The sequence below is a fragment of the Convolutriloba macropyga genome, chromosome 2 (assembly GCF_964194025.1).
Source record: "Convolutriloba macropyga chromosome 2, txConMacr16.3, whole genome shotgun sequence".
Classification (NCBI taxonomy): domain Eukaryota; kingdom Metazoa; phylum Xenacoelomorpha; order Acoela; family Convolutidae; genus Convolutriloba; species Convolutriloba macropyga.
This window is the reverse complement of record NC_134469.1, coordinates 29,474,540-29,499,828: the sequence shown is the minus strand read 5'-3', so window position 1 is coordinate 29,499,828 and position 25,289 is coordinate 29,474,540. Positions and strand designations below refer to the sequence as shown.

At 36.2% G+C, this 25,289-nt stretch overlaps 1 protein-coding gene and 1 long non-coding RNA gene across 3 annotated transcripts in view; one reads left to right on the top strand and one right to left on the bottom strand.

Annotated features, from left to right (window-relative positions):
• Positions 1-2,360, top strand: part of LOC142358598 (uncharacterized) — a 132,539-nt gene extending 130,179 nt beyond the window's left edge. For both annotated transcript variants that reach the window (XM_075410037.1, XM_075410038.1), the window contains one exon: positions 136-2,360. In XM_075410037.1, the coding sequence (XP_075266152.1) occupies positions 136-639 (504 nt within the window). In that variant the 3' untranslated portion in view covers positions 640-2,360. The remainder of the gene's footprint in view (positions 1-135) is intronic.
• LOC142358599 (uncharacterized) lies at positions 2,209-24,943 on the bottom strand. Its single transcript, XR_012761837.1, has 2 exons — positions 24,876-24,943; positions 2,209-2,925 (listed from the first exon to the last, which is right to left on the bottom strand). It is a non-coding gene; the product is annotated as an uncharacterized LOC142358599 (long non-coding RNA).
• Positions 24,944-25,289: the final 346 nt, after the last annotated feature.

The window sequence follows — 25,289 nt, the reverse complement described above, 5'->3', positions numbered from 1 at the left end:
TGTCTTTGTCTGGCTTGTCTCAAAATAAAGTGCCTGCAATGATGGGCCTAGAGATGTTATTGAAACTGGTTGTTTTTCGTGTATATTTTGTGAACTTGGGTTATAGTGTGAAATGAGTGGTTGTTGATGTTGCAGGTGCAGCCCTTTAGCATTCAGCAGCGCCAGTCTCTAAACCAACCAGCAATTCCAAATAGCCAGTTGATGTCTGTGGCCAATGAAGGGGACAACACCAAATACAACTCATTGTATAGTCAACAACAGCAGCAACAACAACAGGAACAGAAACTGCAGCCCATGCAGGTATCTCCAACGGCATTCAATGTACAGCACAACAACTTAACTCAGAGTAACACAGCAACAACAGTCGTCGCACCAAATGTCCCCGGTCACCACAATCACCCCCAATACCTGCAACAACAACACAGCCTGCCCCTCCACCAGTCTCTGCATTATGCACTGACTGATGTGCCCGTCCACGGCTTCAGGGGTCAGGGAAAGGCCATGCAATTAGGACTACAACCAGGGGCAGGAGGAGTTATGACACCCTCTGCTCAACAGGGCATCTTGCAACCCCAGCAGAGATTCATGCCCCAGGAAGAAATGAACTCGGAATGTGGGGAAGATGACGTGTTTGCTTAGACACCACGAAAGACTCAAAATCGAATTACCTCGTGCCCTTTATGTACCGAGTAATCCACTCTCGCAAGTCTTGTGTTCTTAACAAACGTCTTTGTGACTAATGCAACAATGTGTATTACTCTTTAGTCAGAAACTTTGGTAGGTACAAAAAGGCTTGTCATACATTGTCAATACTTGTGGCAACTTTTGACGTGATATGAAAGTGATGTAGCGTCATAGTTGAAGTGATTTTTGTATTAGTTGTCAATAGTTTGTTGGTTCTCGCTATGGTGACAATTAGTCGGTGCTTTCATTTAAATAATATTTCCATTTTAGAGAATTGCCAGATTGAAATAACCTTCAGCTTAGCTGAACATGAAGCAGCAACTCAACTTCTGTATAAAGCGACATGCTTCACCAACAATGATGAAATTTGAAAGTTGACCTGACCGTGTTTGTTAATACATTTTGTAGGCCATAATCTTATCAATATCTCGCATTATTTGTATGTCCTCACCTTACTGTTCATAATGACTGCATACAACGTCCATAATAATAATTCGCGCTAAACTGCCATATAATAAATATCATTTAAATTCACTGTATATCAGCGAATAGGCGTTTTCTACGAGAGGGAAAGAAAAAACCTGAAAATGGTCATTTTTTGGTGGATTTAGCGGTTTGAGTAGTGGAGTAGTAATGAAAGCGTGAAATTGTGTGGTCGTCTTTATTTGACTTTATTTCTGCCATTTGAGTAATTTTGTGCTATTTTGTTTTACTCTTTCGTGCCTTTCTTTATTGTCAAATTGTTGATTCGAAATATATTCTCTTTATTTTTGCTGTGAAGCATTATCGATATTAGAAAAGCTTTTAACTGTCCCGTAAGCTAGCTATTCTTTCTGTTTATCCTGCCCTTCCTTGTCCAGAAATACTGGTGTCGCTGTTGTCAATTATTAATCTATTTTGTAATTAGCCGAAAAAGTAGTTTAAACAAGGAACCCTTCTTCTTAACACATGCACGAAGCGAGAGTGAACTGAAGAAGTGAACTGTTTCGTATCAAAAATCAACTGTATTAGTAGTATCATGAAGCAAAATAAATTTATTTTTCTTTGGTGATGGGCTATCCATACTACAAATTTAAAAAGAGTCTCACTCAACAATTCCTCTTTCCAATTATGATTGATGCAAAACAGCGGTCTTACATTGCTCTGCAAGATTCAGCATTGATCATTACATGATTATGTTATTAAAATTATGTAAGACGGGTTAAATAGAGCGCTGTAACTCAATTAGTAAACAGGTCTCATCGAATGATCTGACTTATCCTTCTGTTTAAAAAGAGCAACATCTGAGTTAAAAATGTGCGTAATGTAAGTCTCATTGATCTGATATATTTGACTGAACAATGCCGACTTTTCCGACCTTTCCCGACTTTTCCGACCTACATCCATCGATGCCGGATGGTGTACACGGCCCTTTATTTTTGACTGAACAATTGTGCTCTATTTTAACAGATCAGATCGATTGAGCTGAAATTTCTTTTGTGTGTGTGTTTTCTGCCACTTCCACTTGTGAATTGAATGAGACGATTTGAGCTCTAAGAAGTGCGTTTTAATTTATCTATTTTAAAAAATCTATTTCCATTGTAAATGTCCAATCATGCCAATAACCAATTTTCCATTATTTACAAAAATGTCAATTGCTGATTTACAATGCAGTATAAAATACAAATTTGCTTCTACATCTTTTTCAGTCGAATAGCGACCGAATCCAGTGCGCAGAACCAGAATGAATTGAATTAGTTGTGCTGTGGACTGGAGTGGCTCCAAAATTGATCTCAAATGAAAGATTTTTAAACACCTATTGGTAGTATATTTTGTTTACGTAATATATTGCGCATAATACTTCGCATTGTATTGCAATAGTTCGTTATCAATTATGGCAAATCGACCAATCGAAAACAAGAATTCAATTCCAGCGGAAACAAGTGTTTTGTGGAAAAAAATCAGATGAAATGATTTCTTAGTTCAAATCACGTGGTAGTTTATTGTTGCATTTGTTGAAGAAGTCATCTAGAATTGAAGTTTTCAAGCTCTCGAAATTTGAAGGTCAAAAGATTGTTTACCGCAACACACAATATGGAGTCTACATTATTTCTTTACTGTTGTTTCAAAGTCTGTATTCCTGATTGTTGGATTATTTGCTTCTGGTGTTCCGGTGGTTTATGGAGTCCAGGTGATCACTTTGATTGCGATGTCCACAGCTGTTTGCACTGCTAGACTCGGATCATTTCTCATCTTCTCAAACTAAAAAAAAAATAATTGATGAAAGGAAAGATAGGCAATCAAGTCCTAATTGAGGTTGACAATTCCTGATAACCGTGCTGACTTTATTAGTTATACAAAAACTAATTGGCTTGTATTGCCACTACCCGGGTCCAGAAAATATCTAAAAATTGTGTAAGAAATGCGCTGACTTTTCGAAAGTTTCAGAGCAAAAAACTTACATAAAATTTCGCTGTAATGTGCTGAAATGCGAGAACTCAGCAAGAAAAGCGCGAAAAGTCACTGTATTTTCAAAAATAGCGCTGACTGATACGCGAATATTGCTCTCCGGTGCCGTAGCCATCACTCAATCCACATCGCCATTGATTCCTGAATTTTCATTTAATTCGATTTTATATTTATAAGAAAACTTAGGAAGAAATGCGCTGAAATTATGTAAGGAATGGGCTACAAACAGCGCATTTACATATCTTTATCGCATTTCGGCGCTTTTCAGTGCAGGCTTTAGAAAAAATTAATTGCTAATATAAGAGCAAATTAAATGGTTCGAAAATTAGGAGTCGGTGTCAAAGAGCGTTTATAATTCAACTAAATAAATATAACAGGCGCTGAAATTTCAATGCATTTCTTACAAAGTTTCGGCGCATTTCTGCGTGAAATTTTGTAAGATTTTTGTGCGCTGAAAAATGTGAACAAACAGTGGTGCAATTCAGATCATTTCAGCGAATTCAACTCTTTTCTTACATAATTAGAGCAAATTCATAACATCGCCAATCCTACATTTTGAGCAAGCAAATTTGCTTGCTAATGTCAGCATTGTCCGCTCCCCATGTTTTAAGATCAGGCGTTAGAGGCTTTGGTGGACAACAGTGACAGAGAGTTAGACTATTGCATGTTTACTCGAAATCGGGAAAATTTGCCACTGACGTCCGCGACTGCGCGAGTTGATGACACGCGAGATAGGTGCCAAGATTTCTGTCACTTTTGTCCGAAAATTTGCATCACTAACATTTGCTCTAAGGTAACTACTTTTTGCGATTTGAGCGTCACTCATTTCCGCAGTTTTTGGTGTCTTTGTCACTATTGTCCGGGTCGCTATTGTCCGCAATTTTAATGTCACTTTTATCCGCGTTTTTAGTATCGGCAATTAATGTAACTGTTATCCGCGTCTTTATTATCTGAAGCTTTATTGTCACTATTATACGCGTCATTATTATCCGCAATTTTAATGTCACTAGTTATGCGCGGTTTATAGGTATCAATTAGCTTAATTGTTTTAAATGCTTTTTGCTTCAAATTCAATTGCTTCAAATTTTTTAAACTAGCGTCCCTAAAGGGTCGGAATAGATTCAAAATGCAATAGTTAATGAAAGAACACTAACAGAGAAATAAATACTACAAGTGACAATCACTGATGAACTAAGACGGGTTTTTCGTATAAAAATCCCTCAGCAAATATTTTGTACTAAATTGATAACAAATGAAAGCTTTTATATATTCGCGTGTTTCAGTTTTTGTTAGCTGGATCTGAGAAAAGCTATCTGAAAAATCTGACTGTATAAAAGAGCATGTAAGTCATGATGTTCATGATATCTACATGTGAGGGAGGTTTATCAAATTAATCAATGATAGGATTAAAATTGATGAACTTAATGAGAGATAGAGTAGACAAAAAAGAAAACTAATCAAAAACAAAACAGAATCAATATCATAAGAACTGCAGTTAATAAAATCAAGGATGATTTGTTTAGATTGTAAGTTTCATTTATTAATCAGGTAAGTGTTTAGATTGCAAGTTTCATTTATTAAGCAAATGGTTTAATGAAAATTCGGGTCGTATAACTTTCATTGTTTTAGAAGGATTTTTGGAAATCCGAAATGTCATCAAAGAACCTGTTCAGCTAGAGCCTTGCCTCAACGTCGATGACAGGATACTAGTACACAGCAATTAAATTTTACGATGTGGAGATTTCAAATTTAAATATGCAATCTGTTGCAACTGCCATCAACTCGATAAACTAGAAGAAGTCAGCAGTGGCGAATGATACAGTAATCGTAGAAACTAACCTTCAACTATATCTTTGCATACAAAGAAAGCATACTAAAAACAGGTCAGCTTTCTTGTTTTTTTCTTTAACTTTATTCTTTCATCAATACTTTTTAGCATTTTAGGCGATATCCTATTAAAGATGCAAGCCTTCAGCTTGTTGTGCACAGCGTGCTAATTCCGAACGTTACTGGTTTTGAGTAGCCTTTAGAGACTTCATAGCTATAACTAAAGGCTAAATCCAAAAACATAAAAAGTCAACAAGAGAACCTAACCTAATGTAATTGGTTTGGTTGTTTAAGGCATTGGAGGTCTATTACGACACAAGTTGTGCGAACTTCAAATCCGATGTTGATATGCAGGCAGCGGAGAGATAGTTCCAGATCTAGTACGCCAAAACGGAAAGATTCTTTATCAATACTGCAGACACTTGAGGTGTGTTTAAAGTCAGACAGATAATTAATAGATAATTGATTAAAAATATCATCTGAGGTTGTTTGATTTCTTGGTCAAAAAATGATTGAAAAGACTAAGATTATTTGTGATGCGTGGCATTGAGAAAAAAGATTCACCACTTAAGATTGGCTTAGAGAATCATTTTCAATGTATTTTTTTCAAAAATTGAACAACTGAGGGAATTTTATATCCTTATTGGTTTACGATTCAATTAACTTAGCATCTTTTTTTTGCAACAAGTAAATTAAAATTATAATCATACGGTTAAATATACCTGAAACAAAAAATATTTCAAATCATTCAAGCAAAATAATATAATAAACATCAACAATTTTCTTAAAGAATCACATTATAAAATTTTCTTTCGATTGTTTTCCTTCTAAAAATAAAAATAACTTTTAAAAGCTCCTACGTTACTATTCAAAGGAATTTTTTCATGTTGTGAGAGCAAGAAATCATTCAACGTTTTCTTAAAAACGTTTCCATTTTTTGCCAACCGAAGCCAATGTGGTAACTTATTCCATTTTTGTACGCATTGACGAAAAATCGAATTCATTCCAAAGCTTGTTTCGGCATTTTGTCTAACTTTGAATTGTTTTGTTCGAGTATTTTGATGAAGACTCAGATACCCGACTCAGAATTTTCTGGCCTAGCGATATCATAATAAAATTTTATTAGCGACATTTTTGCTATTATTAGCTCAGCTGGTAGGGTTTTTGTCTGGATTAGCAGATCTCTCGCTTTGTCATACTTTTTGCGTAGAAAGCACACCTTTATACCCTAGTTATTATGTCGGTAAAGGCGTTTTAGGTTATTTGCAGATAAATTTTGAAAAAAGATTGCCGAAAATGATAAGTGCGAAAGCACAAGTGATTTTAAAAGAAGAATGCGCGCGTTCAGGGGAACTTGATGTCTTATAAGGTAAATTGATCTTATAGCATGAGCCATCTTTTTCAAGGTTTTACTCAGCTGCTCCTCAAAACTAAGATTCCTGTCAAATTGAATACCAAGATATCTGCAACTTTTTTGTGTTGTGAGAACTTCGTTTTTGTAAAAAATAGATCCGAAATCAGAATTATCGCGCGAGAAAAACATTAATTCGGTTTTGTTTGTATTCAAAGTTAGTTTGTTCATCTCTACATATTCTTCTGTTTTTTTGTAAAATTTCCATGACTTTTCCATGTAAGCTACCTTTCTGTCCACAACAGACAATACTTGTGTCATCTGCGAATTGAATTACCTTTTCCGTTGTGCTTATATTAGATGAGAAATCGTTCACATATAAAAGAAAAATGAGTGATCCTAAAACAGTTCCTTGTGGCACACCCTGATTCAAAATTTCACAATCAGAGAATACACCATTAAGTTTTACCTTTTGTCTGCGGTTGGCAAGAAATGAAAACAATAACTCTTTCGCTTCCTGGGAAAAACCATACATTTCAATTTTTTTATGGAAAATGTTATGCGAAATGGAATTAAACGCTTTTGCAAGGTCTAGAAGAATAGCCATAGTTTCTTTGCTTTTATCTAAATTAGCCGAAACTGTTTCAACCAGTTCTAGAACTGCATCTGTTGCAGACTTTTTTTTCTGAAATTCGAATTGCTCTTTGTTTATAATTTTATGCTTATCGATGAACTCCATTATCTAAGTCAGAAGGAGGCGCTCAAAAATTTTTCGCAAAACTCGGAGTTACAGAAATTGGTCGATAATTTGTGCTATCTAATTTATCACCTTTTTTAAAAATTGGTGTTACATAGGCTAGTTTCATTTTAGTTGGGAAAACATTCTCCTTAATGCACTCATTCAAGGCGAACTGTAGATGTATGCCTATAGCTAATTTGCAAGACTTTATGAGTCGAATTGAGAATTCACCAGGTCCTGCTGCTTTGTTATCGTCAAGCGAGTCAATGACTGAATAAAGTTCTTTTCTAGTCACAGTTCTGAATGTGAATTCAGGTATATTAAGTTTATCAGGGTATTTACAAGCAATATCCGAACCTTTGAAAACTCCTAGATTAGCAAATGCTCTCTTTAGACAATTGACAATGTTTTTTGGTTCCCTTGAAATTTCACCACTGTCTAATCTGATTTCATCAACCTTGACAACTCTTTCACTCGGACTGGTCTTTTGTTTAATGAATTTCCATTGTTCCTTACTTGTTGGTAGTTTTTGGAAGAAATTGATGCAAAAATTGTTGTGCGCCTCCCTTAGTCTCCTATGGCATCTTCGTCTGCTTTAGATGACCAATTACTTTCAAAGCAACCAAGACAACATGGCACGGCAATTGAGACAAATGTGACCTATGAAAAACTATAGGGACGATCTTAATTGTTTGCCAGTGGCAGCTGCTTTGTTAGATGCCTGTTCGACGAACCCAATATCCTCTACATTCTGAAGTTGGTTGAAAAAGCTCTGAGAGGAAGAATTGACGCTGTGCGTTATACAGAAGTTCAAACCCTGACCGACTAATGTTTACTTGAACGTGTTGAATGCAATGAAAATGTAAGGAAGGTACAGTTAGTATTTGGAATTTTGAATAGACGGCTGGACAAGCAATCGAGTTTGTCGTGTAGTATTGAAACTAATAAACTCCATATTTCAAAAGCAATAAATTGATGATTTCAACAAACATTGATGAACAAAATGAACAATCAATCCTGGAATGGCCTTTGCGATGCAACTTTTATTTTAGAATGTAGGGAAGTCTTAACAACAAAAGAGTTTCAGAAAAGCGACATAATGCTGGACTATCATGGTCTTAATACTTGTGGTAGTAAGATAATCATTGAAGAATACATTGAGAAAAACTGATAAAAGGAATAGCGAGTTTTTTTTTGAAATCAAGCAAAACGGGCGGTTGATAATAGACCAGTGAGGCCTGGTCGATTCCTCCGAATGGCCTTACATGTCTGCGGCAGCTCTGCAGTTTGCCTCAGAAAAATTTAATCGCTATTCAAATATTGCATGCAGCTTACTGTTAGCAGACATCTTGTTGCGACAAATTAGCAAGAATAAACAACAAACCATTTAGATACGCAGTTTTCTTTATAAAATTTCCCATACTTGCATTTACTCCGTTAAAATACGATAATAAAGATAGAGCTGCTCATCAAATGTTCACAGACTAGTATTCAAATTGTTTTTCATAGAGAATCCGCTCCCGTTCATCAGCAAACAACCGACTTTTAATCATGACTAATTGAGTTTGGTGAATGTTTTCTTTCTTTGTTACGTTTTTTATTGATATCAAAAATTTGTAAAATTTGTGCTTTGGTAGCTTTTACTAGAGCTTAATAAGTTGAGTACATCAATTTTCAAAATGAGATGCACCAATTCACACAAATCACAACACTTAAATTGTACCTTGTGTTCTATAATTATAAATCCTTCAGATTATACACGTATTTGATGTAGGAATATAAAGTTCCTTACTTGTTTTCACGCAATCAAAAAAACATTACTTTATTCAGAAGTGTTGAATTTGAGGATTAACTGAACAAGAATGGTTTAGAATATTTTTGTCACCAACCGCCTGGACAGTTTAGCAGCTTAAAGTCGGCATTAGCATTTTTGATTTGTAGAACTCAGTGTTGGATTTGGTCATTTAAAGTCATCAATTTCCTTTGTATCTGGAACGGTTAGCACCAGCGCTAAAATTTGCTATTTGGAGTTTTGACTGATTTTGGCGCCAACTGTATGGAAGGCTTTGTCAGCTAAGCCTTGCTCGAATTATTCAATTATTAGCCCTCAGTGTAAATCATAATTTTGTTAACTTCATCTAAGTCGAGCGCTTTTTGAGGCATTTTTATAAACCCAGATAAAAAAATGCGGCAAATTTCTTCTGTTCAAATTTCTTTCACGATTTAATCCCGTAATCATGTTTTATCTAATGCTCAGCTGGAACAGTTGTAAATTTAATGGAGACCAGTTAAATCAGATTTGTTTGCAGATAGAAAATGTCATTTTCATACTCGCTCAAACAGACAGAAGAACAAAGGCAACCTTCAGGAGCAGGACTTAATATTGAAAGGGGTTGAACTGAGATGAAAAAGGGAGCTCCCAGAAAATACAGGATGGATGAAGTTTATATGTGCTACTGTTAGTATCAAGTCTTTTAAACATCGAAATCTTTTTGGAAATGAGTAAAAGAGTTTTGAAACAACTGCAAATTTGAAGTTCAAAACAACCACGAATTTTATTTGAGAGGGAAAATCAAAACAAAAAGATGCATGAAGGAGATTCTAATTTGATAAAAACCCATCCCTGTGACGTAACTACAGAAAAACAAACATTTTTCCAACACATCCCAATAAACTCGATAAAAAACCATCACAAGAAATATTTTCAATTATAATTGACGTTAACCATATTTTAGTGTGTGAACAGACGTTTGAAAAGAACAAGACAATGGGCAATTAATATTAAGTGTAAAGACCAGCGAAGAAAATGGCTGGCCAAGTTCTGCAACCAATATTTTGCTTTTTCCCGAGACAACACAGATTTCAAACGCCATCAGGTGCCTCAACACTGTTGGGACAAGAGGCAAAGAATCTCGGTCCGGACAGAGCTTGCATACGATTACGTCTAACATTATTTAAACGGAGCAACCATCAACGATTTTGAGAGTAGCTTCTCAGATGTCAGCGGGACAAAATTTGAGGACAAAGTCACAAAGACAATGATGTTGCAAAACCGAAGGGTCAAAAGTTTGACAAAGATCCCTAACGCCAATGTAGGTATTGTAGCTATGACCCCATCAGCCTCACAAACACCATTAACAACACCATCATCAGAACAAATAGCATCAACATCAGCAACAAAAATTCCATCAACACCAGTGCCAGAAATCCCATCAACATTAGCACCAGAAATCCCATCATCATCAGCACCACAAGCCACATCAACATCAGCACCACAAATCCCAGACACAAAAACACCACAAATCCAATCAATATCAGCACAACAAATCCCATCTACATCAGCACCACAAGTGCTATCAACATCAGCACCACAAATCCCATCAACATCGAGGACGCATCGACATCATAAAACACTCGAGAGCTATTCATCTTAAAGTGAAGGTGGTCACCTCCTCCTCATAGACACATCATCACAGAAAAAGCAAAAATGAACTTCTCATAAAAGAGGTCAGATCCTGCAAGCCTCGGAATTGCCTCCCAGTCCAAAGAGAGCAGTGCCCTCTGTTGAAACTGGAGCGTCTGACATGCCCAAAGTGACAGCAGCAAAAATCGGCTCGATTCTGGAGCGCTTGAATTGTGTGGAATCTATGTGAAAGGTGGAGAACCATAAGAAGCTGCAAATAATGGTGAACGACAATTGAAATCATGTCCCGCTCGTGCTCAAGGAGTTTTATCTCCCTGGTTTCTCCGCACACACAAATAGCAGAACAAATAGTTTGTAGTGGAAATCTGCGGCTTCTAGAGTAAAAATAGCACACATCCAAGCAAAAACAACCTTAAACTTTTTGACAACAATCTAAAAGAAGGTGCTATATGTTCCCATGATTTTGAGGATAATATCGCGTAATCAGTTTTTCCGCAATTAGAATCCAATCATTTACCATAGCGCAAAATTTAGTAGCGAATCAAAGTAATAAAATAGTCAGGCTATAATACCTCGAAACAGCTCAAATTGCTGAATGAGATTGCAATTAAGTCTTTGAAATGCACGTGGAAAACACGTATGAAAATGACGTTTTATCTCCCTGGTTTTTCCACCTCGATCGACGAAGTTTTGAAGTCTGCTTTCTCGCGCCACAACACTTCATTCGAAGGACTCGAGAGCCAGAAGTGTTCATAGGCGAAACAACAGAGGACAGAAATCTGGCAGCTAGAACCTACACAGACTAGGTAAATCGAAGTAAATCTGATTTTCCGTTGAACAATACAAAGCGTTCTTTGAAGTTATTGAAAGAAAACAGGATTCCGATGATAAACTAGTAAGCGAGTGACATTTATAAGATTATTCACCACATTCGGCTGTAGTAATTAGATTTTTCCAGATGCAAGAAACAAGCAACGGGATAACCATAACAGGTTTTCGTCAGATTTGGAGAAAAAGATCACCCTAAAACAACGACTTCGATATGACAAGTAATGAGCAACTTATGCAACCTATCAAGAACAGGATAACCTACCAATGCCGACTTGTCAGAAATAATAATAATTCGGAATCGCTTGCCAGACATATTTTTCAATTGGAAGCGTAATAACATGAAGACGAACAAAGAATATGATGTTTTATTTTTTTAGCCTCCAACAAACTCAAGGGATGGTCTTCTCCCGATATCCTGAAAGAAGTATCGCTGTGGCATATTTACTTCTGTGAATTTCCTTTGGAGCAGGGGAGCAATACTGGGGAGAAATTCCTGTTAATCAGTATGGAGCAGTCAGTGGCTAATTGGCACATTGATTGGCACATTGGCACCATTCGTCAGTTATGGATGTAGTCTTGACTGGAAAAAAGGATTTCTATGTTTTCCCGCCCTCATTGAATATACAGCGTACAATCAACCACTATAAGAGATCTAAGTGAGTGTAATACGTATCAATTATTTGCTTATTAAATAGAAATGACAATGTGAAAAAGAGAAACAGTGTTCCGTTTTTTTTAGAGACGTCTTCTTCGGCTTGCCTCAGGATATCGCAACAGACTGCCGAAAAGTGGTTATGCAAAAAAGAAGAAGCTCTAATCATAAAAGCTGCAACCTCGCAGTTTGTAAAAAAAGTCGGGCACTCAATGGTTTTCGGGATTAATTTCATCCACACCAGCGATATTGGTAATTTCCAAAAACAATGTAATTGAAGGTTCCTTTTAAATCATTTTTTGTTTGCAAGCTTCCACTTGAGTTAAAGTTTTTTAATCTTTCAGGTGAATTTTATTAGGTTAAAATCAACCAATCAATTTGTCAACAAAAGTAATTATTCCATTCATAAGGTTTTTTTATATAAACTGAAAAGATTAGGGCTACTATACTACGAAGCGAATTGCCGCACTGAAGTTTGTTTGAGAGTGGGTAGCAAAGAGGAGCTGGGAAAAACACTTCCCGAAACTGCTTAAGTTGGCCCGGTTGGCGGTCTTGCAGGAGCTGCAGGCAAAGAAAGCTCCCTCTCGTCATAGAATGGAGTCTTTGGGGACATTTTGAACTGGCATCAAAGGCGCTGGGATTGAAGAACTGCACAAACTGTACCAACATAAAACAACTGGGCAGGGCCTCGCTGGATTGAATTTGGGACTATGTCAGCCTGCGTTCTTTTTTCAACGATATTTCACTAATTGATACCAGTAATTGTTTACAGTGAAAAGTTTTACAACCGAGTCAGATTGAATTTGTAATGACTGACCCTTTACTGTGGAAGACACTCAATGGTTTTCGGGATTAATTTCATCCACACCAACGATATTGCTAATTTCCAAAAATAATGTAATTGAAGGTTCCTATTTAATCATTTTTTGTTTCCAAGCTTCCACTTGAGTTAAAGTTTTTTAATCTTTGAGGTGAATTTTATTAGGTAAAAATCAACCAATTAATTTGTCAACAAAAGTAATTATTCCATTCATAAGGTTTTTTGATATAAACTGAAAATATTAGGGCTACTATACTACGAAGGGAATTGCCGCACTAAATTTTCTTTGAGAGCGGGTAGCAAAGAGGAGCTGGGAAAAACACTTCCCGAAACTGCTTAAGTTGGCCCGGTTGGCGGTCTTGCAGGAGCTGCAGGCAAAGAAAGCTCCCTCTCGTCATAGAATGGAGTCTTTGGGGACATTTTGCACTGGCATCAAAGGCGCTGGGATTGACGAACTAGACAAACTGTACCAACATAAAACAACTGCGCAGGGCCTCGCTGGATTGAATTTGGGACTATGTCAGCCTGCGTTCTTTTTCAACGATATTTCAATAATCGATGCAAGTAGTTGTTTACAGTGAAAAGTTTTACAACCCAGTCAGATCGAATTTGTGTTGACTGACCTTTTACTGTGGGAGACACTCAATGGTTTTCGGGATTAATTTCATCCACACCAACAATATTTGTAATTTCCAAAAACAATGTAATTAAAGGTTCCGATTAAATCATTTTTTGTTTGAGAGCTTCCACTTGAGTTAAAGTTTTTTGATCTTTCAGGTGAATTTTATTAGGTAAAAATCAACCAATTAATTTGTCAGCAAAAGTAAATATTCCATTCATAAAGTTTTTTGATATAAACTCAAAAGATTAGGGCTACTATACTACGAGGGGAATTGCCGCACTGAAGTTTGTTTGAGAGCGGGTAGCAAAGAGGAGCTGGAAAAAAACAATTCCCGAATCTGCTTAAGTTGGCCCGCTTGGCGGTCTTGCAGGAGCTGCAGACAAAGAAAGCTCCCTCTCGACATAGAATGGACTCTTTGAGGACAACTTGAACTGGCATCAAAGGCGCTGGGATTGAAGAACTGGACAAACTGTACCAAAATAAAACAACTGCGCAGGGCCTCGCTGAAATGAATTTGGGACTGTGTCAGCCTGCGTTCTTTTTTCAACGATATTTCACTAATTGATACCAGTAATTGTTTACAGTGAAAAGTTTTACAACCGATTCAGATCGAATTTGTAATGACTCACCTTCTATTGTGGAAGACACTCAATGGTTGTCCGGATTAATTTCATCCACACCAACGATATTGGTAATTTGCAAAAACAATGTAATTGAAGGTTCCTATCAAATATTTTTTTGTTTGCAAGCTTCCACTTGAGTTAAAGTTTTTAATCTTTCAGGTGAATTTTTTTAGGTAAAAATCAACCAATTAATTTGTCAACAAAAGTAAATATTCCATTCGTAAAACTTTTTGATATAAACTCAAAAGATTGGGGCTACTCTACTACGAGGAGAATTGCCGCACTGAAGTTTGTTTGAGAGCGGGTAGCAAAGAGGAGCTGGAAAAAACACTTCCCGAAACTGCTTAAGTTGGCCCGGTTGGCGGTCTTGCAGGAGCTGCAGGCAAAGAAAGCTCCCTCTCGTCATAGAATGGAGTCTTTGGGGACATTTTGAACTGGCATCAAAGAAGACAAACTGTACCAACATAAAACAACTGCGCAGGGCCTCGCTGGATTGAATTTGGGACTATGTCAGCCTGCGTTCTTTTTTCCACAATATTTCACTAATTGATACCAGTAATTGTTTACAGTGAAAAGTTTTACAACCGAGTCAGATCCAATTTGTAATGACTGACCTATTACAGTGGAGGACACTCTCGAATCTATATTAAAAGTGATTTTAAGAGTAATATTGTATAAAAGTATTCTTTTTTTCGCAGAACAACAGAAAGAGAGCAGAGGACAAATTGAAAATGCCTTCCTGTGAAGAAATGAGCAGTCTTCTTGGCACAAAGATTGAAGGTTTAGCTGTTGGTCAGGGCGGTGCTGATGACCCAACAACTTCCCACAATTTAACCCTCCTGTTATAACACGGCTCTTTTTTTTTAAAACGGTCGGGCTTTCAATGGCTTTTGGGATATATTTCATCCACACCAACGATTTTATAAAATTCCAAAACGATTGTAACTGAGGGATTTTCTAAAATATATGTTTAAAATTTGCAGGTTTTCACTTGAGCTAAAGATTTGTTATCTTTCAGGTGGCTTTTTCAGGTAAAAATCATATAATTAATTTTCAACTAAAATAAATATTCCATTCAGAAGCCTTTTTGAAATAATCTGATGATCAGATTAGGGCTATGTGATGATAAAATAGGGCTTTTATGAAATAAGATCTGGTGATTGAAATGTTCATGAAAAGAGATTGTGTAGTGCAAAGTAAAAACAGTTTCTATTCACTTTCTAAAACTTTCTATTTCAAATAATGCTGCACGGAAATGTGTTCGGGAGCGGGTAGCAAAAAGGAGCTACATGCGTCATAGAATGGAGTCTTTGAGGACAACATGCGTTGTTCCCGAATCTGCCGGCGTTGGTCACGGTGGTGGTCTGGTCGGAGCTACAGGCCACGAAAGCTCACTCTCATCAGAGAATTGAATTTTTAAGGACATCTATAAAAAAAGTCATTTCAAGAGTAATATTTTCAAAAAGTATTCTTTTTTCACAGAACAACAGAAAGACAGCAGGGGACAATTTGAAAATGCCTTCTTGTGACGAAGTGATCAGTCCTCGGGGCACAAAGATCGAAGATTTTGGCCGTTGGACAGGGCGGTGCTGATGAAGAATCAAATTCCCTCAATTTAACCCTCCTGTTCTAACACGGCTCTCCTTTTGTGAAAACCGTCGGGTTTTCAATGGCTTTCGGGATATAATATATCCATACCAAAGATTTTTTAAAAGTTCCCAAACGATTGTAACAGAAATTTTTTTAAAATATTTCTTTACAATTTGCAGGCTTTCACTTGAGATAAAATATTTTAACTTTCATGTGACTTTTTTAGGTAAGAATGATGCAATTAATTCGTTGAGCAAAATAATTATTCCATTCGGAACCTTTTTTGAAATAATCTGATGATCAGATTAGGGCTTTTATGAAATAAGATCTGATAATTGAAATGTTTATGGAAAGACTTGCCGCACTGAAGTTTGTTTGAGAGCGGGTAGCAAAGAGGAGCTGGAAAAAAACACTTCCTGAATCTGCTTAAGTTGGCCCGCTTGGCGGTCTTGCAGGAGCTGCAGACAAAGAAAGCTCCCTCTCGACATAGAATGGACTCTTTGAGGACAACTTGAACTGGCATCAAAGGCGCTGGGATTGAAGAACTGGACAAACTGTACCAAAATAAACCAACTGCGCAGGGCCTCGCTGAATTGAATTTGGGACTGTGTCAGCCTGCGTTCTTTTTTCAACGATATTTCACTAATTGATACCAGTAATTGTTTACAGTGAAAAGTTTTACAACCGATTCAGATCGAATTTGTAATGACTGACCTTCTATTGTGGAAGACACTCAATGGTTGTCCGGATTAATTTCATCCACACCAACGATATTGGTAATTTGCAAAAACAATGTAATTGAAGGTTCCTATCAAATCTTTTTTTGTTTGCAAGCTTCCACTTGAATTAAAGTTTTTAATCTTTCAGGTTAATTTTTTTAGGTAAAAATCAACCAATTAATTTGTCAACAAAAGTAAATATTCCATTCGTAAAATTTTTTGATATAAACTCAAAAGATTGGGGCTACTCTACTACGAGGAGAATTGCCGCACTGAAGATTGTTTGAGAGCGGGTAGCAAAGAGGAGCTGGAAAAAACACTTCCCGAAACTGCTTAAGTTGGCCCGGTTGGCGGTCTTGCAGGAGCTGCAGGCAAAGAAAGCTCCCTCTCGTCATAGAATGGAGTCTTTGGGGACATTTTGAACTGGCATCAAAGAAGACAAACTGTACCAACATAAAACAACTGCGCAGGGCCTCGCTGGATTGAATTTGTGACTATGTCAGCCTGCGTTCTTTTTTCCACAATATTTCACTAATTGATACCAGTAATTGTTTACAGTGAAAAGTTTTACAACCGAGTCAGATCCAATTTGTAATGACTGACCTATTACAGTGAGGACACTCTCGAATCTATATTAAAAGTGATTTTAAGAGTAGTATTGTATAAAAGTATTCTTTTTTTCGCAGAACAACAGAAAGAGAGCAGAGGACAAATTGAAAATGCCTTCCTGTGAAGAAATGAGCAGTTTTCTTGGCACAAAGATTGAAGGTTTAGCTGTTGGTCAGGGCGGTGCTGATGACCCAACAACTTCCCACAATTTAACCCTCCTGTTATAACACGGCTCTTTTTTTTAAAACGGTCGGGCTTTCAATGGCTTTTGGGATATATTTCATCCACACCAACGATTTTATAAAATTCCAAAACGATTGTAACTGAGGGATTTTTTAAAATATATGTTTAAAATTTGCAGGTTTTCACTTGAGCTAAAGATTTGTTATCTTTCAGGTGGTTTTTCAGGTAAAAATTATATAATTAATTTTCAACTAAAATAAATATTCCATTCAGAAGCCTTTTTGAAATAATCTGATGATCAGATTAGGGCTATGTGATGATAAAATAGGGCTTTTATGAAATAAGATCTGGTGATTGAAATGTTCATGAAAAGAGATTGTGTAGTGCAAAGTAAAAACAGTTTCTATTCACTTTCTAAAACTTTCTATTTCAAATAATGCTGCACGGAAATGTGTTCGGGAGCGGGTAGCAAAAAGGAGCTGCATGCGTCATAGAATGGAGTCTTTGAGGACAACATGCGTTGGTCCCGAATCTGCAGGCGTTGGTTACGGTGGTGGTCTGGTCGGAGCTACAGGCCACGAAAGCTCACTCTCATCAGAGAATTGAATTTTTAAGGACATCTATAAAAAAAGTCATTTCAAGAGTAATGTTTTCAAAAAGTATTCTTTTTTCACAGAACAACAGAAAGACAGCAGGGGACAATTTGAAAATGCCTTCTTGTGACGAAGTGATCAGTCCTCGGGGCACAAAGATCGAAGATTTTGGCCGTTGGACAGGGCGGTGCTGATGAAGAATCAAATTCCCTCAATTTAACCCTCCTGTTCTAACACGGCTCTCCTTTTGTGAAAACCGTCGGGTTTTCAATGGCTTTCGGGATATAATATATCCATACCAAAGATTTTTTAAAAGTTCCCAAACGATTGTAACAGAAATTTTTTTAAAATATTTCTTTACAATTTGCAGGCTTTCACTTGAGATAAAATATTTTAACTTTCATGTGACTTTTTTAGGTAAGAATGATGCAATTAATTCGTTGAGCAAAATAATTATTCCATTCTGAACCTTTTTTGAAATAATCTGATGATCAGATTAGGGCTTTTATGAAATAAGATCTGATAATTGAAATGTTAATGGAAAGAGATTGTTTTGTGCAAAACAAAAACAATTTTTACTCACTTTCTTAATTTTACTATTTTAGCCAATGCTGCACTGAAATGAGTTCGGGAGCGGGTAGCAAAAAGGAGCTGGGAAAATGCTCCCCAAATCGGCATGCGTTGGTCACGGTGGTGGTGTTGTGGGAACTGCAGGCCATGAAATCTCCCTTATGTCAAAGAATGGTGGTTTTAAGGACAACTTGAACTGCCATCAACGGAGCGGGGGTTGAAGAAAATTGTGTAAATTAATTCTTTTACAGAAGAACAGAAAGACAGCAGAGAAAAGTTTTAATGTGCGTTCGTGGCAAGAAGCCCGGGCCGAGGTGTCAACGCTAAAAAACGCAAAATTATGTAAGATTGACGTTGAATGCGTTGAAGTTATGTAAGATCTACGCTTGAGCGTAGATCTTACATAAATTCAACGCATTCAACGCCAATCTTACATAAGTTTGCATTGATTTTTGGCGTAGATCTTACATATTTAGCGTTGAATTTTAGCGTAGATCTTACATATTTAGCGTTGAATTTAGCGTAGATCTTACATAAATTCAACGCATTCAACGCCAATCTTACATATTTTGCGTTGAAATTTGGCGTAGATCTTACATATTTAGCGTTGAATTTTAGCGTAGATCTTACATATTTAGTGTTGAATTTAGCGTAGATGTTACATAAATTCAACGCATTCAACGCCAATCGTACATAATTTGGCGTTGAATTTCGGCGTAGATCTTACATATTTAGCGTTGAATTTTAGCGTAGATCTTACATATTTTGCGTTGAATTTAGCGTAGATCTTACATAATGTTGCGTTGAATTTTGGCGTAGATCTTACTTATTTAGCGTTGAATTTTAGAGTAGATCTTACATATTTAGCGTTGATTTTAGCGTAGATCTTACATAAATTCAACGCATTCAACGCCAATCTTACATATTTTGCGTTGAAATTTGGCGTAGATCTTACATAACTAGCGTTGAATTCGGGCGTAGATCTTACATATTTAGCGTTGAATTTAGCGTAGATCTTACATAAATTCAACGCTTTCAACACCAATCTTACATATTTTGCGTAGAATTTTGGGTAGATCTTACAAATTTAAGATTTTTTGAATTCCATGAATTCCATTTTTTGAATTCCATTTCAGATCACTTTATGATTTTAAAAGTTTTTCAAGTTTTTTTTCAAAAAGTCAATTTTTTCACTGTTTCGATCCCTATACTTCACAGGTGAGAAAAGCGAAGTCAGCAAAAAACAACCACTTTTTAGTGCTCTTTTATAGTGAAAAATCCATTTGAGACCATTTTACGATATCAAAACTTTTCCAATTTTTTTTTGAAAAATCAATTTTTTCACTGTTTCGACCCCTATGCTGCGAAGGTGAGAAACGTGAAGTCAGAGAAAAATCATTTTTTAGTGCTCTTTTATAGTGCAAAATCCAATTGAGACCATTTTACGATTTCAAATTTTTCATGTTTTTTCAAAAAATTTTTTTTTAACTGTTTCAACACTATACTGCAAATCACTTTTTAGTGCTCTTTTATAGTGCAAAATCTGTTTCAGACCAGTTTACGATTTCAAAAATTTTTCAAGTTTTTTTTACGAAAAATTATTTTTTTCACTATTCCGAACCCTATACTCCAAAGGTGAGTAACAAGAAGTCAGAAAAAATCTTTTTTAGTGCTCTTTTATAGTGCAAAATCCAATTCAGACCATTTGAAGATTTCAAATTTTTCAAGTTTTTTTCGAAAAATTATTTTTTACTGTTTCGACCCCTATACTGCACAATTGAGAAAAATGAAGTCAGCGAAAAATAACCATTTGCTCTCTTACGGTGCAAAAACCATTTCGGAATTCAAATTTTTTTCAAAACTTAAAAAATTTTAAATTTTTCCCAGTACTTCTCACATGATAAATGCGTTGAATACGTTGAAATTATGTAAGATCTCGGTTAAATTCAACGAAAAATATGTAAGATCTAGGCTAAATTCAACGAAATATATGCAAGTCCTACGCTAAATTCAATGCAAAATATGTAAGGTCTACGCTAAAATCAACGCAAAATTATGTAAGATCTACGCTAAATTCAACGCTAAATATGTAAGATCAGTGGCAACTAGCTTTGACAAGTTGGAAAATTCACCGCCATTTCTTACATAATTTTGCGCTGAATGCGTTGAATTTTTGTCTTTAAAATCAACGCATTCAAGGCAAAATTATGTAAGAAAATTTCTGTGAATTTTCCGACTTGTCAACGCTAGTTGCCGCTGATCTTACATAATTTTGGCCAAATTCCTCGGCCCGGGAGTTATCTGTCTTCTGGGCAGAGAGATCGAAGACGTGAGTGTTGGACAGAATGGTGCTGATGGCGGATCAAATTCCCGCAGTTTAAGCCTCCTGGAATAACACGGTTGCCCCCTAGCTTTCACCACCCATGCCGCCATCATCGTCACCAGAACTGATCTGATGCCACCACAACTTGATCACAACCTATGTCTTGTCATAAACTTATGCTGCCGTTTATAGCTCATGTCAGATATAATTCAGAACCTTTCATATCAGCTTCAATTTTTTCTGCATTTTTTATAGTGTTTTCATTAATGCTTACTTTTAAATTTAGCTTTCTCTTTGAATTGGTGAACGGATAACAATTGTTTCACGAAAAGGGGCTTTTTCAACTGAAATGGCAGTTTTCGATAGTGAGGGCTTTTTATACGTTTAATCGGGTTTGTTTTTCCTCAATGTTGATATCCGCAAACTTGATATCATTGTTGATCGGAATGTAGATCAAAACTGCAGTTGATTCAAACTGGAAACGGAAATAGTATATCGAAAACTACATAATTTGATATCGAACATGTGAAACATATGCGTGATTCCAGGGAAATGGCCACGCCTTAGCAATATATGGGATTTGATATGAATATTTGATTTGATATGGGATTTGTTTCACGAAAAGGGGCTTTTTCAACTGAAATGGCAGTTTTCGATAGTGAGGGCTTTTTTATACGTTTAATCGGGTTTGTTTTTCCTCAATGTTGATATCCGCAAACTTGATATCATTGTTGATCGGAATGTAGATCAAAACTGCAGTTGATTCAAACTGGAAACGGAAATAGTATATCGAAAACTTCATAATTTGATATCGAACATGTGAAACATATGCGTGATTCCAGGGAAATGGCCACGCCTTAGCAATATATGGGATTTGATATGAATTCAGCGCAACCAAACTATATAAAAATACCACTTGTGAATATTGCACGCCAAAAGTGTTCTGAAATTTTTAACGTGCTACTACAACGTGTCGAAGTTTTCGAACTTTTGTCCCAAAAATTTTGCATTTGATTGACTGCCTTCCAACCTATTGTCCTGGTATCATTGTCACAAGGGTGTATGTTATGAACTGTCACAACATATATAATCATGTTATGAACTTTTAATGGGTTTAGAAGTTAGTTTAAACATTTTTTTGTGTTAAGGGCTTCCTCAATTGGTTCAATAACACTTTTGTCTGTTGAATGATTTTGAAACGTTTAAACAGATCCGTTTCGTTTTCCCGCCGTGTAAGAGTTTTGTTTTCATAAATGTGTGCTAATCACATTTATAGATTGATGGGAAGATGAAAGGTTCGCATATCAGTTGAAAATGTTTCATTATCTTTTTTTGAGTTTTGATTATCAAATGGTTTCAAGCACTGTTGAACGATATTTATACGTTTAATCAGATCTGTATCCTTTTTCTCTCACAAGAGTAATTTTTGCTTTATTAAGAGTGCCCTACTCAGCTTGACGATTGAACACCAGGTGGAACATTCGGTTGGGGACTCTATATCAATTACTGAACTGTCTTGATCAAAATCTGGTTTGATTTCAGATCGAACAAAATGCTCACTGCTCCAATCCAGGTCAAGGAACAAGTTCGAAATTTGGACCTCATACAAGAATATGGGAAGAGGTGCACGTCATTAGCTTTTCGTCATCGTGGTCGATAGAAAAAAAAGTACAGCCGCTGGTCAGAAAGAGGAAAAATAGTTGCTGATCAAAAGAACCAGATTGCGGAAACTCGAACATCGGTAAGGCTCTGAAGTTGGCACAAAAAATATCATCGCGAGCAAAGAAAAAAAGGAGAGATAGAACGAACAAGTTCAATAACAACTACAGTTTGCAGTATTGAATGCTACATGAAGGAAGTTTGTTCGTCGGCAAAAGCAGTAGAAAAACAACAGATCTCCCTACAAGGGCGGAACTAGACCAGAAGTAAGTATTGGGGAACAGTTTGAAATCAGAAAGAGTTTAGATCAACGATAATTTTTGGAAGGTTTCACAGTCAGAGTCGATAGAGATGAGATAATGGAGAGACTGAATTGCGAACAACTGAGACCAGAAAACTACAGTTCTTCAATAAAAAATATGCAGAAAAAATAGCTTCAATGAAAACGAATTCAAACCCACTCAAAACTCCCTTCCATCAATCCTCGAATCAAGTCAAGTGTTCAACGATTCACATTTCTACAGGACCCATTTCCAGTTTTTCCACAGTTTTGACTGGTAAATTTTTTCATTGGCAATCTCTTAGTGAGGGAGGTTTGCAAAAAAATGACACATTTTCTGATAAGACTGAATATTTATTAAAAAAGTGAAAATTCCTGAAATTGAAAAGAACTGAAAAATGAAAAAACGGTTTTTAACAAAGAAACTTCATAGCACATTTAATCAAAGTTGTAGGTACCACGTTTTGAGGTGAACCGATCCAATTAGTGCCCAGTAACGAGACTCGTGGCCAGACGTTGGCACCTTGTCAAAATGGAATTGAGAGAGCCGGTGATGATGTTTTGGACGATTGTCGGTGGCGATGCATAATTACTTCTTTGATGTTCTAGAGAAGAACTTCAAAGAGGGAAATTGCCTGGATGGTAAAAAAAATTGTCCACTCAGACAATTGAGGAAATTTTCCTTTAAATGGAACAAATTTGTCGTGCGTTGGGCTTCTCAGAAAATTATCATTAGATCCGGTATTCGCCAAAACCTAAATCTGGCGAAAAAGCGGCTTCGTCATTGGACCCCTTTTTTATATCAATGGTAATTGATTAGAATTGAGAGGTCACATAACATCATTAGAGGCAAAAAGATATCAGAATTTCGAGATTAATTTTTAAAACTGCTGACGATAACAATATCGACAACAAATATCATCCATTCCCCCAATGACAGTCATCGAGCATTTGCGTGTTCCAACTTAGATGCTTCATCGCAGTAAAGAAAAATTCAGAAAAGTTCTTGAATTCTAGTTTAAATGTATTTGCTTCATCAGTTTAACAATCTGTTTACAATCTTTTTTCTAGGACCAACATCAGTTGCTGAAAAAAGAGTAGAACTGAGGGATAAGACCAAATTTATCTTTAAAAGAAACAACACTGAGAGATTTTTTAACAAAATAGTCAAAAAGCTAATTTTATCTACAAAGATATAAAACAATGATTGTTTTCATTAGAATCATCAAAAACCTAGTTTTGTCTATGAAGAAAAACAACACTGAGCAATTTTGTTCAAAAACAATCAGAAAACCACGTTCACCTATAAAATAAACAGCATTGACGGATTTTTATTAAATTAGTCAAAAAACCAATTTTATCCATAAAGAAATTTATTGCTCCCTGTATTTATTAACGTGATCAGAGAAGCTTACTTTATTCATAAAGAAAAACAGCACGGAGAGTTTCTTAAATAATCAAAGCGCTACTTTTATCTATAAAGAAAAAGAACCCTGATTGATTTGTATTAAAACAATCTCACGCTAATCATAATAAAGTCTGATTTTTGTTGCTTCAATTAGTGTTTGACGCCTCTAAAACAGTTGCCACCGAGTTCAATTCACTCTCAGATGAGCTAAAGTAAAGTAAAAATGGCTTTCTGTTAATTTCAGCTCATACTTGTACGCTTTGATCTAAATGTGAAAATTTAGGACAAAGCTGAAAAATTTTTGTCACGCGGACATTTTGAACATTGGTGAGGATGCCCGTGCTCAGAAATTGTGGACATTTATGACGACAAACCGAGATCAGTGAGGAGTTTTTGTAAGGGTTGTCCACATTTTTCTTGTCAGTGCTGTCCGCAATTTAACCATTTTTCTCCCTTGCGAGAATGGGTGACAAAATGTCGTCACTCTTGTCCGCAAACGCGTACTCCGCTGAGTTTGTTGGATTGGCGACGTAATGTTCAGTGCATTTCTTACAAAATAATTCGCTGAATTGGCGCTGACTTCTCGACCCGGGTAGTTTCAATTTAATTAATTTTTGATCGAGTAGAGTTTGAATTTAGGTGGTATATTAGATCGGTACTATAAAATATTTTAAGGAATAATCGAAGATTCCGTATTGGAGATCATACGAGTGCAACAACTCTTATTAAAGTTTCCTAATAGATATTAGCTATTTATTATAGATCTTAACTTAATTTTTGATTGAACTAATTTGAAGCATTTAAATCTTTCAATCTCTTTATGGTTTAGGCAAACTGATGTTTCAGCAGCACTTTTTATTGATCTTGATAAAATTGTAGTACAGGAAGTGAATATTTTATGAAAATGTAAGCTGGTGAACCTTATCGACTTCCTTCATGAGACTCTTCCTTCCTTCTGGTGCCTCTGATAGACATGTCAAGGCCTGAAACAACCATACAACCGCACTAGGATTTATTTTTCCAACAGTCTATGGCGGACCTTGTTAGCTAGGGAAACAAAGTGCCGTGGCTCCACTTGTGAAATTAGTATAAGTCGACCATGTCTGCTGTTCAATTTTTTCGCTGGTCTATGACTTCTTTTTTTGCTGGTCTATGAAATCAAGGTAAGAAATGATCTCAACTTGGACTATATTAGTATAGTCACATGTTATGCTCCTGGGAAGGATACATTAGAAACTATCCTAAGGCATAATTGACCCTAAATTGTAAATTGAGAATTTGAGATTCACCAAAATTCAAATGGTATTGAAAAACAGTCATTGATTCTGTTTTTT